Genomic DNA, 20,363 nt, shown 5'->3' with positions numbered 1-20,363 from the left:
TCAAGAGCGATGACTATATTGATAAAGATATAGTTTTAAGAATAGCAGAGTCAACAACACAACTATAACGATAATGGCACAGAGAAACAAGGGCTGCAACGATTAATCGTGATTAATCGTTTGCAAAATAAAAGTCTGTGTATATGTGTGTGTTCTGTGTATAATAATTATGTATATATAAATACACACACATTCATGTATATATTTAAGAAAATTTTATATTTATATATAAAATATTTATGTTTATATGTAATATAAAATATATATATATATATATATATATATATATATATATTTATAATACATGCATATATTTCTAAACTTTATACCTGTATGTATGTGTATTTATATATACATAATTATTATTATACACAGAACACGCACATTACGTAAACACAGACTTTTATTTTGCAAACGATTAATCACGATTAATTGTTGCAGCCCTAAACATAATCGTTGAAATCACTTTCAGAACTACTTTTTCCAGCTAATGTAAAGGTAAAAACATTAACAGCCAATCAGAATCCATCCAGTTTTAAAGAGTTTGAGCATTTAAAAAGTGGCAAACAACAAAACTGCAGCGCACGCTTAGAATAAACAGAATGATATCGAGTCTTTGTATAGCTTGCTAACCGCAACACCGGTTAAATCACTTGCCCACCGCACTAACATTTCGATTTTTTATAGTAATAAAAATCACTTAGTTTAGTTTAGAGAACAGACACTATAATTAAAAGCTGAACGCATCTGCTCAATGCAGCACAGACCAGTAGGAGGAGTCAGATTTCATTTATCATGAGAGTGAGGAGCTGACTGACAAGACAATGGCGGAAAATTTGGTTTCGAAGCGAAATGTAAAAGCACCTCTTTAGCAATATTTTGGATTTAAACCCAGTGCTAATCGGGATAGTTGTGTTTTTCATTAAGAATAAAAACCCAGCATTCAAGCACATGCCACCCCGAATTGGCGCTAATTTGCACGGGCATTCATAATGTGAACACTCGCTCTGCTCCGCACCATTTTGAATGACCGTGTGCATTTTACTCGAATCCTCTCTATTTCGAATTCGTCACATCCATATTATCATTATAGTTATTGTTCTTGGTGTGAACTGGCCTTAAATGCGACCACACCTATAGCCCTGCATGAGTGGATATATACCGATGCATCTGGAACGTCTCGCTTTCAACATCTCATTTAACACACGCACTAGTATTTTCTGTTTGAGAACACAAACACACTAAACTACACTGGACAGACAAGCACACTTAGCTTTTAGAAGCTTTTTGTAGTAGAGAACCCGTTCCATATTTATTCAAAGGCTCATGAGCTGCAGACAGACAAACCCTAGATCACACACACAATGACTTTTGGTATCTTAAAAAAAACAAAAAAAAAAACAAGAACAAAATAAATCGATGCATGGTCCCTATAATTACTATGGCCCAAAAAAAAGGTAAAAGAATGCCCTAGGCTGGCTGCCTGCCATAAATATCAAAATTATATCATTTTTCTCTCAACTTAGCAGAGGAAACACATCTCTGCATTATTAAAAAAAATGATTTCCGCACACACATCAGGATTTCCCAAGTCCCCAAACTAAAGGTGAACAGGCCCAAGGATTTGATTGGCTAAACGAAAGGAGAATAACAGTTCTTGCCACTTCTCGCGCCATATCAAAACCAGCTGCTTTCGAGTGGGAGTGTGACCTTCATAAAGTTCAAAACTTCATAATGATGTTGACGCTCAGATGCTTGAGTAAAATGGGCATGTCTGTCTGGCAGCAAAGATAAAAAAGGCAGGCTAGTTTCTTGGTTTGTGGTTTGAATTTCTGACACCATTTCCATTTTCTTTTTGTTGTGGTTTTGTTTTGTTATTTTTCTGAATATTCTATTATGGCACAAAGACATAAAGAGCGCATTCACACTTGCGCTCCCTCGCCTCCCGTTCCCGACCCCCCGTTTAAGAAAAGCTCGACCCCTCCGGCCTTCTCTCAGCCGTCGTCGGGTGTACTCAACTCTTCGGGAAACTCGTCGGACGAGCCACTCTTGTGGATGCGTCCGTCGCTGCGCATGCTGTGGAAGGTTTTCTTAAAGGCTTCCATCATGGAGTGGGCCAGTTTTTTAGCCTCTAGTTTGCTCTCACACTCCACAGCGTGGCAGTTCATCTGGAACGTCAGATCGTCGTTGATTTGCCGGTAGATCCACGCGAACACGTTCGGGCTAATGTCGTGATCCGCCGTGCAATATGCGATGCGAGCCACCTGGAAGGTGTCCATGGCGACCGTGGCCTCACCCCGCCCGTCCAGGTGATGCAGTCGTACCTGGAAGGGACGGATTTCCAGTATGGCATTGCTAGAGGCGATGGAGTCATCGTGGGCGACAGATGTCCGCTTTGTGTCGCATAATCCCACCACAGCCGACTCCGTGCAGCCAGACAGGAAATGAGTGCCGGAAATCGTCACATTGCCAAGGTAGGTCACCTGGTGAAAGCAAACACACAACAGAAAAAGTGAAAAGGGGTACAGGATTCGTGCAAAATGTCCACATGCATAACGACAGGCTCAAATAAATATAAATACTTATTTGTTTGAATTCAATATTCTGTACATTTTGGCTTTTATTATTACTAAATATATTCATATTTTTTGTCCTACTGAAAAAAAAAAAAAAAAAACATAATAATAATAATAATAAATATATATATATATATATAAAGCACTAGTATACTTTATCTGTGCCATGATACACAAACAGTATGTGCATGATATGAGTACTTAACCATTTTCAGATGAGTAATCATTTGTAAATTAGAAATTTTAATAAAATATTACCATTATTTGCAACACGAAGATGTGGTAAGTGGACGTTTCATAGCCAAAATTAAATAAATAAATAAAATTGATATACTTTTTGTCTTTTATGCTCACTAAAGCTACATTTATTTGAGTACAATTACAATAAAAACCGTAATATTGTGAATTATTACTACAATTTATAATGATGGTTTTCTATTTGAATATGTTTTAAAATGTAATTTATTCCTGTGATCAAAGCTGAATTTTCAGCATCATTACTCCAGTCTTCAGTGTCACATGATCCTTCAGAAATCATTCTACTATGCTGATTTGCTGCTCAAGAAACATTTTGTTGAAAACAGTTTTTTCTGCTTCATATATTTGTGGTACAATTTTTAAAAATAATAATACTTTTTCAAGTATTCAATTTGTAAGGAAAACATTTTACTGTTACTTGATGGTTACACCACTTCACGTTCCTAAATCAAAGCTTTTATTGAAAATGGTGTACCAAAATTTCAAAAACTTATGAAATCAAGAAGAATACATAAAAATACATGTCCATGGAAAGTTTTTTCCCCCCGTTAGACATTTATTTTTGTCATTGGTCCAGAGTTGTAAAGGTATACTGTTGTTTGCAAATCAGTAAACTTAAAGTAAACTGAGAGAATGAGTAGTTGAGAATACCTGTTCATGTTGTGTTTGAATGTGTGCTTTTGGCAAGAGTTTGGGAATAAAATGTGAAACTACAGAAAAAAAAAAAAAAAAACTTTGTCTGGCTGTGTGTTTTCCTCTTCCAGACATTCTGTTTAGTCTGCAACCACAAGGTCTAATTCTGGCCACGGCCTCTCCTCTCCCCCCCAACCTTTTTAACCCTCTTTAGAGAATACAATTAAACACAATAGTTTTTATTGCTCAACAAGACTGTATAAACTTTAAAGACAAGCAAGGGTACAAACATCTGTGCTGTACTTGGTAGGAGACTTCATACCAGACCAACTGTAGAATGCAAAGTCATTCCTCTTATGAACACGACTCGAAGAAAAACCAAACGCATCTGGAGACAGAGGCACTATATTAATCTCATTCTTTCTCGTGTCTGAAACAGAAAGAGGAGGCCTTGCTGCAAGCTGGGAGAGGAAATGCCTGTAATATCTTTTCTCTTCTGAAAACGATTTACATCAGAGTGAGAGAGGATGAGTGTTCTCTTCTGGAAGAAGTGTTGGAAAACATTAAGACCCTCACTACACTATGACAAACAGATGAGGCAGTGAGCGAGCATGTGTTTCCCAAACCCTGATGGATAACATTAAGCCTTATTATCGTAAATGAACACTATTACCACAACAAGAGAAATTGTGCAAATACTGTTGGTAAAAAAAAAAAAAAAAAAAAAAGTACACTACTGTTCAAAAGTTAGGGTTAGTAAGATTTTCTTTTCTTTTTTTTTTTTTTTTTGTAAGACATCAATACTCTTATTCAGCAGGGATGCATTAAACTGTTCTTTTGGATTAATTACCAAAGAGAAAAAACTATCACGGTTTCTACAAAACTATTAAGCAGCAAAAAACTGTTTTCAACATTGATAATAATAAGAAAAGCAAATTACATCAAATCACAGGAATAAATTACATTTTGAGATATACCCAAATAGAAAACAGGCGTTTTAAATTGTAATAACATTTCATTTTTTTTACTGTATTTTTGATCAAATAAATGCAGCCTTTGTAAGCAGAAGAGATTTACAGATCTTACAGACCCCAAACTTTTGAACAGTATTAACACATTTTTTTTTATGCACCCAAATTTCAGAAAACCCAAAAAATGCAATAAAACGGCCCACTGAAAAATATCAACTGAAACCACAAGTTCAACAGACTAGATGGCAAACTTTAAAAGAGCAGCAAGTACATTTTGACTAAAGATTAGGAAAAAAAAGTACAGATAATTTGTTCACAATAACACTAGGATGTAGTATTTGTTATAAAATAATAATAATAATAATAATAATAATAATAAAGCCCTTAAAACCAAAAAACTATTGTGAACTTTTCAAAACTACAATAATCCTGGTCCCTTCATGTATTTGATGTGTATTTTACTCTGTGGCGAGATGACAGATTACAGTTTTTTGTTCACATAAACCTTGTGATGTCTGTTCCTGGGTGGGTCTCTGTCTCTCTGTGTGTGTGTGTGTGTGTGTGTGTGTACCTCAGGTGGAAACTGTGAGAAATCATCAAACACTGAGGCAGATTGATGCTTCTCAGTCACCACAGAGTCTAGACACCAACAGAGCGCTCATTCATCTCTCCGGCCTCTTACCTCCGCAGGCGACTGAGAGCCTTCCAACAATATAGCTGCTTTTCCAGATCTCTGATGCACAGCTCTCAAAGTAAGAGTGCAAATATTGTGCAATTCATTAATCTGACATCAGGACAGTAATACCAAGCAAATACGGTGTCCTATGAGAAACACTTGTAAATTGTAGATCAACAAAATATATTATTTCTACACAGTTGAATCACATGCTCACACCTACACAAAGTACATGGAGAAACAATGTTGTTTGTCCAACACTGTTATGCAACATGTGGCCACAATTACTCACTCTGTGTGTGATTCACTAGTTCAGTATTTTATACTAAGGGCCAGGTGTTATAACTAAAAATAACTATTTTTCAGCCTTCTGATAAAATATTCTTGATGTTTATGTATTTACTTTGAGTATTTTTTTTGTCCAATCTGAAGAACTTTTGCTTCAACCAAACACACACTTTTGCCAAGTAGATTCAAAATGTATTCATGTTAAAGATACAATATGTAACTTTTTTTTGTTCAAAATTAACAAAAAGTAAATGTCAGTACAATCATCAATCCTTCTTCCAAAAAATGTTTTTGTCTTACCATGATTCACTATGGTAAGCCTGTTGTAAGTGTTTATACTATAGACCTGACAGGATAGTATTTGTGGGAATTTTGGTCCATACGTCATTCACCTGTGCGTGTCTCGTCATATCCGTAAATAGAGAAAAGTTGCTCTGGAAAAGTCTGCTGGCAAAAAGAGAACGCGACAGAACTCGTAATAAAACAAGAATCAACATGACTTGGCTGTTCAGAGATGGCGAGAACTGAGAGATTTAAAATGTTGTAAAAGCAATGTGGAGTTTACGTTTTTATTACTAAACAGGCGAGTAAGGCATTTTATTGAACAGATAAAATGCCATATGTAGCTCTCTAACAGAGTTAATTGTAAAGCATTATCTATTGTGAAAGCTCATTTCATTATGGTTGTTGTAGAGCTGTGCTCGAATTTATTTCTAAGGAAATACCGTGTCTATTAATGGGTATAGCAGTAACATCTTCAGCCAGTTATCTTGAGATCCTTTCTATCTAAACTGGTTATTTCTCTCTACTAGTGAATGTTTTATCATTATATGTTTAATCGCTCTCTTTTTTAGTTATGAGAAAGAACCATATTCATCCACAGTGTCAAACAGAGCTGAAGCACAACCAAAACAATGTTCTTCTGCAAAATGCATGCAACTTTGTTTTTAACCACTAGAGCGCACAGTTATAGTTACATAGTGTACCTTTAAAATTTTCAATCTCCATAATTTTCGCACTAAAATATTGATATGACACTCCAATTTGGTGTTCAAAGAACCATTATATATATATATATATATATATATATATTATTATTATTATTTTTTTTTTTTAAATGATTCATTATTTGGCAAAAATCATCCTTAATTTCCAAAAATATTATTTTTTTTTGTCCAATGGTGTGACCATCTGAAGTAACATTCTTTACCTTTAGACAACTTAAAGCTGCTGTCCGTAACTTTTTTTGGTTGAAATGATCCAAAATCAATTTTTGAGCAAGTACATAACCAGCCAGTGTTCAAAACTATCTCCTTACCTCAGCCCGATTCACAACGGTAAGCTTGTAATAATGTTTTATAATTCAGGTGGTACTGGTGGGTTTTCGCGGGAAATTCGAGCATGTCGCCGTTCGTCTTTACGTCATTGCGTCACCTCTGTATACATAAAGAATGAGTCCCAGCTAGTAGGCTAAATTGCATGTGAGGCGGATCATTTATAGCCTTTTCTCACAGCGGCTGCAATAATTAAACTTATCATTTTGATGGCGGATTGTATAGTATGACAAATTAACGTTAGAGATTAGACTGTACAGAAATTGAAATCTACAGGTAATGCTAAAATAAATACTCATAGTCACGCAGTGCTGATGTTGTTAACATTAACAATTTGAGAACAAAGTATAACGATAATAATAATCTGCACGGTTTGATGTGATCTGAGCTAAGCGATTGTTAGATTTAATCACCATTGAGAGCATGATTTATTGTAATGCTTTTTTCCCTCAGTTGGTCAGAACAAAAATGGCAGACATGTTACTTTTTCAGATGACATTTTCCAGTGAAAATTCTTACTTTGGAATCACAGATTGTGGTCTTGGAAGTATGACCAAAGTACAGTATCCACACCGATGTGGTAACTGACAGCAAACATTACATTCATCCGCGCTGAGGAGCCGTGCCGAGGCACATCCAACGTAAAAATGATAATTCCGCAAACAACTGCAATTGCAGGTTTCAAACAGAGATGGCGACAGAGGCAAAACTTACAGACTGCAGCTTTAATACTTTTATTTTAGTTATTTATTTATTTAAAATACTTATTAAATATAACAAGTATAAATGTATAAAATTACATTTATTCCCTTTTTAAAAAATCTTTATTTTAGGAAAGTAAAAGTTATAAACACTCTTTGGGAAACACAAAGGTGCATAATTACATATTTAAATTAAATATGTTCAATACATTACCCAGCCCTACTTTATTATAGACTAATTGATAAATAGCATATGTGTAATCGATAAATGCATGTCACAAAACAACAAAAATTTCCACTGCACATTCTTAAAGCTCTGTTTTACTTGGCTTGTGATTCACGTGTCCAGCAGGTGGCAGCGTGACAACAATCTAACTGGTGCTCAAGACTCTCCATGTATAATTGAGAAAAAAGGAATTCTTCACCAGTTTGGCATTCCAGAGCGGGACGTTAATGTTCCTGCCCGATTCCAGAATGAGAGGCGCATGTGTCCCCTGACGCAGCTGTACGATGAGGGCATGTGCACACATGTATACTGTGTACATTCACATGTGTGTATGTGAAAGAGTGCGTTTGTGTGCTTAAGCCAGAGAAAGTTTGTTCTGAGGGGAAGTGATGACTATATTTGGTGTGCGTGTCACTATGTTTGTTAACAGAATGTGTGTGTGTGTGTGTGTGTGTGTGTGTGTGTGTGTGTGTGTGTGTGTGTGTGTGTGTGTGTGTGTGTAAACAGCACACAGAACAGACTTTGTACATACTGAATGAATCTTTCACCTCTGACTCAATAATGAAGGCTTTCACAAAATACAGATCCAACATACACATAAATATACTCTTACCAAACACAAAAAAAGCATGTAAATGACGAGTCGCTAGTTCAAAAACAAACACTCATGCTATGAGTCACCCTCTCTTAGTGTTGCTACATTCTGAAGTCCAGACACATTCTCTAAACAAGTACTTGAACACAGATGCTAACAGCTACACAAGCTCAATTTCGTGCATCATTGCTTTTCGAAATTTGTCAGAACTCAAAAATACATGTTGGATTCTCAGAGTTGTGCGACATTTGCATAAACGTCATCTACAGTCGGTTTTCTATGTCATGGCACAGCAACAATCTGAACAGAATCTTGTTGAGAAAGTCAGTTAAGGTTCGTTAACGCTGACGTTTATATCTAATTACCTGAACAATAACGCATTAATGTCACGAACAGTTGACTTTAAAAGATTAGTTCACTTTCAAATGAAAATTACCCCAAGCTTTACTCACCCTCAAGCCATTATAGGTGTATATGACTTTCTTCATTCTAATGAACACACACTTTTTTCACAGGTTGAATGGGGATGGTGTAGGACGTAGCGTAAGCATTTTGAACTGTGAGAAGTGCTACACTTTCTTTGTAAGTTGAATACGCAAGGCGGTCTGATGAAAGCTAGATATTTTACTTTATAATTTGTTAAATATGGATATTTTTCTTACACAAACGCATCGCTTTGCTTCAGAAGGCCTTTATTAACCCCCCCCGAAGCCGTGTGGAGTACGTTTATGATGGATGGATGCACTTTCTTCAGCTTCAAACTCGTTGGTCCCATTCACTGTCATTATAATGCTTGCATGCATCAGAATATTTATTAATATATCTCCGGTTGTGTTCATCAGAAAGAAGAAGAAAGTCATATACACCTAGGATGGCTTGAGGGCGAGTAAATCTTGAGGTAGGCCTAATTTTCATTTTAAAGTGAACTTGAATTAACTGAATGTAGAAGAGGACAATTTATGCTAATATCTGCTGTAGCACCCCTTGTGGCAACACTGAGAATGCAACCGCTTTAAGAACTTTGTTCCGACACATTTTGGAATGCAACCATGTTCCGAGGATGCACAGATTTTGTTTGCTAGGGTCTAGAGACAGGTTATTACAAGTTGATCTTCGTTTAACTTAAAGTCGCAATGAAACAGAAGTAGAGATGGATCTTCTCTTCCGTATTGTGATGTACATCCGAGTGTAGGGGGATTATTAGGAAAAAAAAAGTAGGGTGGGAACTTGATTCTATGCATCAGTTGTTGAGAGTCCTGCATACGTCACAAGAGAAAAAAAGTGTCATTTTCACCCAAAGGTCTAGGTTTGACAATTAAATTAAACATTACGAGGTCAAAATTGTAAAAATATCAAATATGGGAATGGATGAAAATTCACCCTATTTTCTAAATGCATTTCATGCCAGCTTTAAAAATGTAGTGCTCATGGCGTGACACACATAAGACTCATTGCAGTGGTCATAAGACATCCATCTGGCACAAACTTCCTTAAACCAACAATCAAAAAACAGTGCAGCGGCCCCTAACAATACCCAGAATGCACAACAGGTGAATACTACACCTACTTCAAACCGGAGTACAATGTACCAAATCTAGAGTACTGTATACTACATACTGCATAAGCTGTGTAGTCAGCATCTCGGTTTCTTTAACAAGGTCTTGGTCTTCTCAATTGCATTTTCAACTCTTGGAAATCAGGGAATAAGACGGAGACATCAGGGAAGAGGAGGAATGTGTTTATGCCGGATTGTGGTGACAGTTTAAACACGTGTGGTCCTGATCAAAGTATGGCCGATTCCACAAACCCTCAGAGTTGTGAGGAGATCAATATAGAAACCACAGTTACTGACACACAACAACAAACAAACATGGAAAGCAAATATATCCCATGTGTTCTCCAAGTAGGTTTTGGTAAAAAAGAAAAAAGAAAAAAATGTTATGTATTATTTAACAAAAATCCTGACCTTGGCCTTTGGTCTTCTGTGCTCAATGTGTGCATTTGTGAGACTCTATTAGTGCTTCAGTTCACTCCGACTCACCCAGAAAAAGCACACAAGTTGTTAGAAATCAAGACTAAGAAAAACGTGACACGAAATTCAACACCTAGAAACCCCCTAAAAGTATCCGTGTATTTTCTTCACTGATTTAAATATCTCTAGACCAGAACTCCAGCTGTCTGATGACAGTCAGAATGACAGTTGACAGATGTGAACATGATACCGTCTTGAACAAAACGGATATATTCACCTCAGAGAAGAAAGTACATGGATTGTATTTCATGCTGCAGTTTTCTTAAGGTGATGATACACGGGGCAACTTTTTGAGCAATGTCGCAGAGCAATGTTGCTTGGGCACTTTCCAGTTAAGAATGGCAAACAAATGTCTATCTGGATACTTTAGATCGAAATTTGTTGCCCATTCTCAATGGGAGTGCCCATTGCCCGGCAGCATTGCTCAAAAAGTTGTCCCGTGTATCAACATATTTAGTCTTTATTTCTCACAACTTACGTTCCTTTTCTGGTGAGTCGTAGTGAATTGCGATGCTAATAGAGTCTCACTAAAGCACACATTGCATAGCTGTGCACAGAAAACCAACGGCCAAGGTCAGGACTTTATTGGAATATACATTGGCAAATTCTTTGGCATCTTTTTTAAATACCTTGATGCTGGTCGCTATTCACTGCCATTATATGGATGAGCACAAGGGGAACATTATATATATATATATATTATATATTATATATATATATATATATATATTATATATTATATATATATATATATATATATATATATATATATATATATATATATATATATATATATATATATATATATATATATATATATATATATATATATATATATATATATATATATATATATATATATATATATATATATATATATATAATATATAATATATAATATATATATATATATATATATATATATATATATATATATATATAATGTTCCCCTTGTGCTCATCCATATAATGGCAGTGAATAGCGACCAGCATCAAGGTATATATATATATATATTTATTTATTTATTTATTTATTTATTTATTTATTTATTTATTTATTTATTTATTATTATATATAAAGGCATATGGCATTAGAACAACACCAGTGTGAATAAATGATGACTTAATTTTCATTTTAGGGTAAACTATACCTTTAAGGACAGAAATAAAAAAATTCATAAAATTAAGAGAAATGGGTTTAATCCAGAGATATTATAAACAAACCATTACAAAAAAAAACACAAAAAAAAACAAATTTTTTTACTAAAATAACTCGAATTAAATAAATAAATAAATAAAAAAAGTAGAAATATAAAAAATGTATATATTAAAAGATATTAATAAAAATGAAAAAAAAAAAAAAAAACATTAAAAAGTTACTAAAACATTAATTACATATATATACACATATAAAATAGTATCTCAATGATACTAATATAACTGGTTTAAACCGAGCCAGAGCAGACATTTCATGTATGCCTAGAGAGAAGTGAGCACAGGAGTGTGTACACACACACACACACAGCGGGGCCAATCGCCATGGAAACAGCGTATAGACTAGCTTTGTTGAGTTGTTACATAATCAAAGGGCCTCAATGGATGATTAGGTCGTTCTTTCTGTCTGTCTTTCTACCACTAACTCTCTCAAACAGCTACTCTCATGCAATAACACGTGGTCTGTTAAATCATCGTACTGGACATCGGTTAAAATGGCTTTTGCCATTTTAAGAAAAATGCGAATCATTATAAAACCGGTCTACACCCAAAAATGTAGACATGCTTGTGGTTGAGTGTGTGCGAGTGTGTTTAGGGTAGGCCAGATGCTTTATACCCTCTGAGGTCCATGTTAAAATACACAGATGAAAATATGTGAAATTTTTCAACTGAGCGCAAATATGTGCCCACAGTACATTCCTTTAATGTTAGAAATGTGGCATAAATTATACCGGGCCCTACAGCTTTCAAGAGAAAGAAAGAGAAACAGTAGTGAGGTGGAAGGAGCATGACAAAGACATAGACAGGCAGAGGAAGAGATGCTCTGTGTTTGTCTTAGCCAGCATTTTGCGATGAATGGATGCTGAGGTATCCATGGCAACAACACCGCAGCTTCTTTAGTAGGCCGACATCCTTGAGAGATTTTCTATATTTTTAGCTTATGTATTATTTGGCTGTTCTTCCTTTCAATACATGCATGTGACTCTACAATATTCTACAAGGACAGGTGGACCCACACAAGTACATGACTGTGTCCAAATGCATCAACCAGTTTATTTTTTTATGTGAAGCATGTCATATGTATGCTACTAGAGACGCTATATGGAACTTCAAAAATATTGGTTTCCTGATCAGACAGACAGACCAGCCAAACCCATTAAAGTGAGATTTTTCAACAGAAAAAATTTCAACTTTGAAAAAATATGTATTTGTTGGCCTTATTTGGGTCATTGTGGAGCATCATTTAAAAATTAGGTCGATGCTCATTTTTCTGTCCAGATCTATTATTTATATATACACATATACACACACACACATATATATATATATATCTATATATCTATATCATTTAATAATACATTAAAATGTATTAATGTATGCATTAAAAAAAATACATTTTGATGTTTTTGGGGGGCAAAAAGTCAAAATTGTCAGGATGACAACTATTCTAATATCATAATGAGGAAGAATGAATAATAAGCCTCATTAAAAGTATGACATTCTTGAAAAGAAAATCATATTATATCCATTATATTATATACTATCCATTACCATTTGAAAACTGATTGTCAGCCAAGCCAAAGTCATTTGGTGCAACCAACACATTTTATTTTTACATTTGTTGTCACAAAATGTAAATATATCTTTTACCTTGAAAAATATATTCAAAAACTTTGTTCAAAAAGTAATGATAAAGATCACATGTATTCACATGCATTCAAGGTGTAAGGTAGAAAAAAAAAAAAAAAGGTTATTAGCTTTTTATTTGGTTGATGATGGGTGCACCACATGACATTATATTTAAACTTTTTAACTTTAAAAACCAATTACTGTAAACCCTAACGCTCAAAATACTTAATTGGTTTGAGTAGGACAAACTTAACTTGAACAAATTTGTTCAATTAAACAGGTTGTTTGCACATGAATCCTATCACAAACTCAAAATTCCTATGTTTTGCATCGTTTATGGTTGCTCAAATCTATCAAACCGAGAAACCACAATGAGCTTTTATCGTTTACCTAACTTATATCGTTTTTCAACTTTAAAAGTTGTCAGCTTTTATAGCGTTTTGCGTCTGCTGATACTGAAATGAATATTACCTTTTTTGTTTTTGACTTGGTTAAATAATCGTATTCTATATTAAATAATTGTACACCTCCTCAACCTGCTTCCCTTAGTGTGTTTTTACACGTAGAAAAGGCGAAAATTGTATTACACCGTCCATTTTTTCCCTGCGACATTTTTCACAATCACGACAGAAAATCAAAGAAACGGTCCTTAACGTCACTAGTAGAAAGGCAGTGTGATATAAACAAATCAGACTGCAACTCGTGACGGCAGCTTCACAGTCTCTATACCTCCTCGTTGTCAGACAAGTCTTTCAATTCAGTAGAAAAATCGCTCCTCTTCATAACATAAGGTTCACGTCCAAAATATGGTGTGATTTTCTGTTTATGCCTTTCTAAACCAGCACAGAACGGACTTTTCTCCATCTCTTCCCTTCTTATTTTCACAGCTTGGCCTCCACATTAATTTTGCGCGTCAACAGAACCACGTGATTGCAAACAACCTATTAACTGTTATAAGTTATTTAGAACTTTTTTCTTTTGATTTCGCAGCACTGACATATTTCAAGTAAACTGTACATTGTCTTGAGTTGTATGAACTCATTTATTTTCATTTAGACTAACTTAAGTCTGCTGGACATCTGTGTAATGAATAATTAGACTCACCTGTGGTTTAATTCTTGTTAAATTAGGCATCTGTAGTCTAAAATTTAGCTTTGCTCCAGAGACTTTCAGTGGGGTGTACTCATTTTTGCATCACCCTAATTTGAGTAAAACTGAAAATGTTGTTCTCTAAGTTATATTATTAACCTAACTTTCATGTTATAGGTTAAACAGATGTCATATTAAACTTAGTCTTGTCAACATTTTGGAAATTGTTTTTGTGTTCAAAGGGGGTGTACTCATTTATGCTGAGCACAGTATCTAACTCAGCTAACTCAGTACTTCAAGTTAGGAGCAATTAACATGCATGAGTACTACAAACTCAAAACTTGATCATTCTGCTCATTTAAAATTGGGAACATCATAACTCAAAAAATGTTTTAACTGGTTACCTCAATTTTTTTTGAGTTTGCCCAACTTGAACGATGAACATGAATAAATAAAGAACTTGGTGCATGTTTTAAACTAGATTTTTCCTGTTCTTTATCACTGGAGACTCTTATTTGTCATTGAGCATTAAACATCCTTTGGGAGTAAATGAATGCAAATGGATTTCAGCAAAAGTTGAAGGCATCATTTTTAAATTCAGATGGTCAGAAAATATTTCAAAATCTACTCTTTGAATCTTGATGGCAGATATCCGCAGGTTCTTTACCTTATATCCTGTGTGTGCGCGGTTCTTGTTATGAGGTGTGGTGGAACACAGCTCGATGGCTTCAGGTTCATGAAAGATCACCGTAGGCAGCGGGTCCTTCCGGAGCGTCAGCACGTTGAGTTTGGTCTTAAGCATTGTCTGTAAATGCTGAAAAAGAGTTTGAACAATGTTTAACAAACACAGCTTCACAGATGCCTCTGCTTTAACTTATAAAACACCACTTCCACAACCTGGACAGATGAATGAATTGTTTAATCATAACATCCAAGGTACTCCATAAAGTTAATGGCACACTTGTGTGATATTACACAGATGTCCGTCTCTCTTTCAAACCACTCTCATTTTGTAATATAGAGTGTTATTTATATATAATAAATACAATATGAGACCGCACTCACCCCCCAAAAAATATTTGCTAAGGGAAAATTAAATTAGATTCATGTAAATTATACAGGGAACCTTCTAACTTGATACATTACAAAAATATTAATAAGAACAACAGGATCCAAATTATGAAGTTCAACTACTATTTATTGAACAGACATAATCAACAACCCAAAGCTGTTATGGTTACAATGTATATAAAAGTATTATAAAATCATAAACACTTCAGTTATAAACTCATGAAAGAGTATTTTTGAATGATTAATTTAAAGAAACGGCTCCAAAGAGCTCATGAATGGGACTATGCCAGTTATTATTAGCTATTTCCATCCAAAGTTGTGAATTGAACTTGTGCGCAAATTTGGAATATCACATAAAACATCTGTGAATAAAACAATTTCAATCCCATTTGTTCAAGAGAACACTTTCTGGGAAATTGGTGCAAAATAAATGTAATAAAAATGAAAGTTGCTGCAATCAGGGAATCTTTCTGATACAGACTTTGGATTCAGAATGAACAAACCAACATTTGAGATGCTGTGCAATAAGATTGGATAACTGGACTAACCAGCAGACCAATCACATCATTTGTTGAGGCAAAGTCACGTGATTTTGTTTGTTTGTGCAACAAGGAATTTATTTGGTAAATGTTTTTTCATTGAGTTTATGCACATTTATTCTTATTGAATAAAAAATTAAAAAAAGAAAAGAAAATTATACAACTCAACTGAGAGCATTTTTAGAATTTTTTTTGCGCATCTTGGGGTTTCTATCCAACATTTTTTCATGTGGTATCCCAAAATTCGCATGAACATAGGTAGATGGAAACATAGTTCAAAAGAGTCATTTGTTCTTAAATCACACGTAATTTAAACATAGTAATATGTTAAACATGGTAAAAGGTACTACACTCTTACTGGTAGCTGACAGCAAAGTTAGCTAAAACATAAGCTAAACAAGCATTTATGGGGCAGGGTGTAGAACTTGAAGAATGACAGGCGTTCAGATTCATCTGAATCTGACTCATCCGAGTCACAGATGATATAAGATTCTGAAGGTAGAGAAGAAGGTGGAGAAATATAGAATATGGAAAAGGAGGTGAGACAGAAGAAACGAGTGAACGACAGAAGCCACATGTATAAACGCACCATGAGCCCAGAATCAGCACTTTACAACTTTCAGAGAGAAAGAAACATTCCTGTGGTCTGAGGATAAAAGAATAAAGAGAGAAGCAGAAAGAAAAAAACAGAGAGAGAGGAAGAAAGAGAGGTCTGTTCAGGGGAGGGTGAGGTGTTGAAATATATCTGGAATTTTATTCATAATATTTTCAATGAGTTTAATTTTTATTCTCAGTCAGGAAGTCAAAAAACCCTTCAGAGACTATAGGAACCTGACTCTATTTACAGCTTATTCGACAGAAGACTGGAGAGATGGACGTCTTCCATGAAAAACTGCATGTGTTTGTGTTTAAATGCACTGTCATTGTCATTACCTTGCTTGAATACCAAATCATTTCTGTCTCTTTCCGCAAAGTCATAATAAAATGCATCTTCTAAAACACTGACAAGTCAAACTTTTTGGTATGTCGACCTTAAACTTCCCTTCCTGAAATAAGATATTGTTTTCCAAACTTTACCTCCTACAGAGTGAAGGGTTCCTCTCTAGAGAGAGAGAGAGAGAGAGAGAGAGTTTCTGAGAAAGAGGGGGACATTCTCAGAGTTGGATCCTCATTTCAGGAAGGCACATTTTCTCCATTTTCTTGAACACTGGATAAACATTTCTGTTAACTTAAGCAAGTTTTAAATGGCCTGATCCACAGTTTCACTTCGGTTTGTGGTGGCCAACAAAAACGAGTGCTGACAAAACATCTCCTGACCTTTAAAAAAAACTTTAGTACCAAAGCAAAAAGAATTGTCAACAATTCTGAATTCTTTTGGATTTGTTAGATGACGCATGTAACAAGAACAATGCGACAACAAAACTAGAATGTATTTTCTTTGCGTTTTTCGCGAACAGACGATCACACGGACCTGCGAAAATGACAAAATGCTGTATTCTGCTGCCAGGCCAGTAGATGGCGAGGTCACTGTGTTAATAAACACTACACCCCTATAGATCGAACACGTAATATCCATGTGCATGACATCAGTTTTCACAAATTTTGAAACCGATTTTCAAAAGTTTGTTTTCAGGCCCCCAAAAATGCCGCTGTTGTGTAAATGACTGGCCAAAACACTTTTTTAGTTTCCTGTTTTAAGTAAAAACGGTGTTGTGTAAACTGCTCCTTATCCGATTATTTTTATTTTCAGATGATTTTCTGTACACACACATACATTACATATACAATCATTAAATATGGAGGAGTAATAGTTCATCATGTACTAAGGGTGTAACGGTACACGTTTTTACTGAAAATTTTCAGTACGGGTCTTTCGGTTCGGTACAAGTCTATGTTTAGCTACATAGACTTAAATGAATGAGTATATGCATGTCAAATAGACAAAGCAGATTATACTTGTGCTAAAATATTTTATAACATTTTGCATTCAAAAGTATAAGGACTTATTTTTCTAACTCGAACCCAAGTCAACTACAGTCTACTAATATTCTAATGTGAGTTAGTTGTGTTGTGCATGTGTCTCATGTTTTCCAGACTTTATTTTTTATTAATGAAAGTTGAAAGTATTAATGAAAGACATACTGTCAATCTGAAGATATACTGTCAACAGACTGTTTCCATCCCTCACAGCCTAATCTTCATTCACATTAAAAATGGCTTCTACTCTTATTGGGATCTACGTCCTCCATCTCCCAGCATACCAAAATGCTTTCACTAGGCTTATTTTGAACCTCCAAAACGTTTCTTCCATTATCTCTCTGCTGAGGTCTTCACGATGCCTGCCAATGTCTGCTACAACTCAATTCAAAACACTGTTCTTGGCCCAATCTGCTGCCAATGAGCTTCACTAAATGACTTCCACACCTGAACTACTAATGCCCCGAGTTTGTTGTCTCCAGACAATCTTTAGGGTTTCATCTGCAGCACAGTGCCATCCTGACAATGAATTAAGCCAGTGGTTCCCAAAACACAATGGATTGTTCTCATCAATTCATCAGTAGTGACTTCAAGAGCAAAATAAATGGGTGTCAAATAAATGAGATATCCAAAATGTGTACTTCTGTGGGGCCTCTGTGAATCAGGTTTGGGAATCACTGAATTTCACACATGCTTTATCACTGGGTCCGAATCCAAGTTTGATTCCATTATTTGGCACATTTGCGTCATCAACATGAGTGCCAACATGTGATTAGTGCCAAATGGACAAAGGTCCACAACATATTCTCTAGTGTGAAAAAAGGATGGCTAAATGTTGTTGTAAAAGTAAAACTTAATGTTAATAAAAAAAATAAATAAAAAAAAAAGTAATTTCAACTTAATAAAAAAATATTGAATACAATTAACAAAAAGAGAAAAACATGTTAATAGAGCAAAAAAAAAAAAAAAAAGGCCTACTACAGTGAAAAAACAATATTGTTAATCTGTATCTTGGTAAATTTGTCAATTAAGTTGAATAACTAGCAGTTACCAGTCATAATAATAGTTGAAGTACATTCAGAGACTAAGTGTCTGTTAAAGGGATAGTTCACCCAAAAATGAAAATTTGATGTTTATCTGCTTACCCCCAGCGCATCCAAGATGTAGGTGACTTTTTTTCTTCAGTCGAATGCAAATTATGATTTTTAACTGCAACCGCTGCCGTCTGTCAGTCAAATAATAGCAGTGGATGGGAACTTGAACAATAACAGTAAATAAAACTTGCTCAGACAAATCAAAATTAAAACCTGCGGCTCGTGACGACACATTAATGTCCTAAGACACAAAAAGTTGGACATAGTGGTGTATTAGAGATAAAAAATTATATAAATACTGTTCGGTTTCTCACACAAACCGATCGTTTCGTGTCTTAGGCCATCAATGTGCCGTCACGAGCCGCAGGGTTTAATTTGGATTTGTCTATTTGTCTATTGTTCAAGTTCCCAATCACTGCTATTATTTGACTGACAGACGGCAGCGGTTGCAGTTAAAAATCATAATTTGCGTTCGACTGAAGAAAAAAAGTCATCTACATCTTGGATGCCCTGGGGGTAAGCAGATAAACATCAAATTTTCATTTTTGGGTGAACTATCCCTTTAAGAATGTAAATGTAGATAAGAAGGAATCTAACTTACGTCTGTGAGGTCTACATCAAACATACATACATGCACAAATTCACGCAATGTTTAATTGTGTGTTTGATAAAGGGAGGTATATTAACTTATCAGATCTGAAATAAATGGCTGTAGTGAACCATGTATAAATGTGGGTGCCCATGCCTGTTGTGTGTGGGTGAGAGATAGACCAAACTTTGTCAGTGTTTAACACATTATACGGCTGTTTGTGGGTCTGTCCTGCAATGATGGGTTTAACAAGACCAGGAGTGTCTCTGGTCATTCATATATCACTCACACAGAGAGACAGAAAGAGAAAAACATGAGAGCTGGAGTGAGTTAGCGAGGTAGCGAGACAATGGAAACAGTTCAGGCAGATCTCTGGCGGCTATCAGCTTGATTACATCTGACAAGCCTCATATTTCATACGCACACAGATTTAGCTGACTTCTGGCGACATTCCTCAGCAATTTGGACCCAAAAATATAGGTCAGAATCACATAAACAGAGTCTTTTCCCTTAAAGGAATATTTTGAGTTAAATGCAACAGTCTTCACAATGCCTGCCAATATCTGCAACAATTCAAAACACTGTTCTGCTGCCAAAGGCCTTCGCTTAATGACTTCCACAACTGAACTACAAAGCCATGAGTTTGCTGTCTCCACTCATCTTCAGGGACATTTGTAGCCACCCTGACAATGATTTAGCCAATGTTTTCAAACTTTGTTTAACTGTTTGGTCCAATCTTGTTTTTGAAACTTCCCTCTGTAAGAGTCAGTGGTCATCTAGTCATCAACTATATATATTTAAATTATTTTAATAATGGCGTATTAGTTTAAAAAGTAATATTCTACCAAAAATTTGTCTCCAGACCTCTGCA

General features: G+C 35.2%; 1 protein-coding gene across 2 annotated transcripts in view; it reads right to left on the bottom strand.

Annotated features, from left to right (window-relative positions):
- Nucleotides 1-289: 289 nt before the first annotated feature.
- Nucleotides 290-20,363, bottom strand: part of pid1 (phosphotyrosine interaction domain containing 1) — a 32,415-nt gene continuing 12,341 nt past the window's right edge. The window contains exons 2-5 of one of the 2 annotated variants that reach the window (XM_067389641.1): nucleotides 14,890-15,036; nucleotides 7,863-7,940; nucleotides 5,121-5,222; nucleotides 290-2,483 (exon numbers count right to left, since the gene is read on the bottom strand). In XM_067389641.1, coding sequence (XP_067245742.1) covers nucleotides 1,995-2,483; nucleotides 5,121-5,222; nucleotides 7,863-7,940; nucleotides 14,890-15,036 — 816 coding nt within the window. In that variant the 3' untranslated portion in view covers nucleotides 290-1,994. The remainder of the gene's footprint in view (nucleotides 2,484-5,120; nucleotides 5,223-7,862; nucleotides 7,941-14,889; nucleotides 15,037-20,363) is intronic. The other variant, XM_067389639.1, reaches the window with a different exon arrangement.

Source organism: Chanodichthys erythropterus, chromosome 7, assembly GCF_024489055.1.
Source record: "Chanodichthys erythropterus isolate Z2021 chromosome 7, ASM2448905v1, whole genome shotgun sequence".
NCBI classification, from domain to species: Eukaryota; Metazoa; Chordata; class Actinopteri; order Cypriniformes; family Xenocyprididae; genus Chanodichthys; species Chanodichthys erythropterus.
The sequence above is the reverse complement of the archived record's forward strand: the minus strand, read 5'-3'. Positions and strand labels throughout refer to the sequence as shown.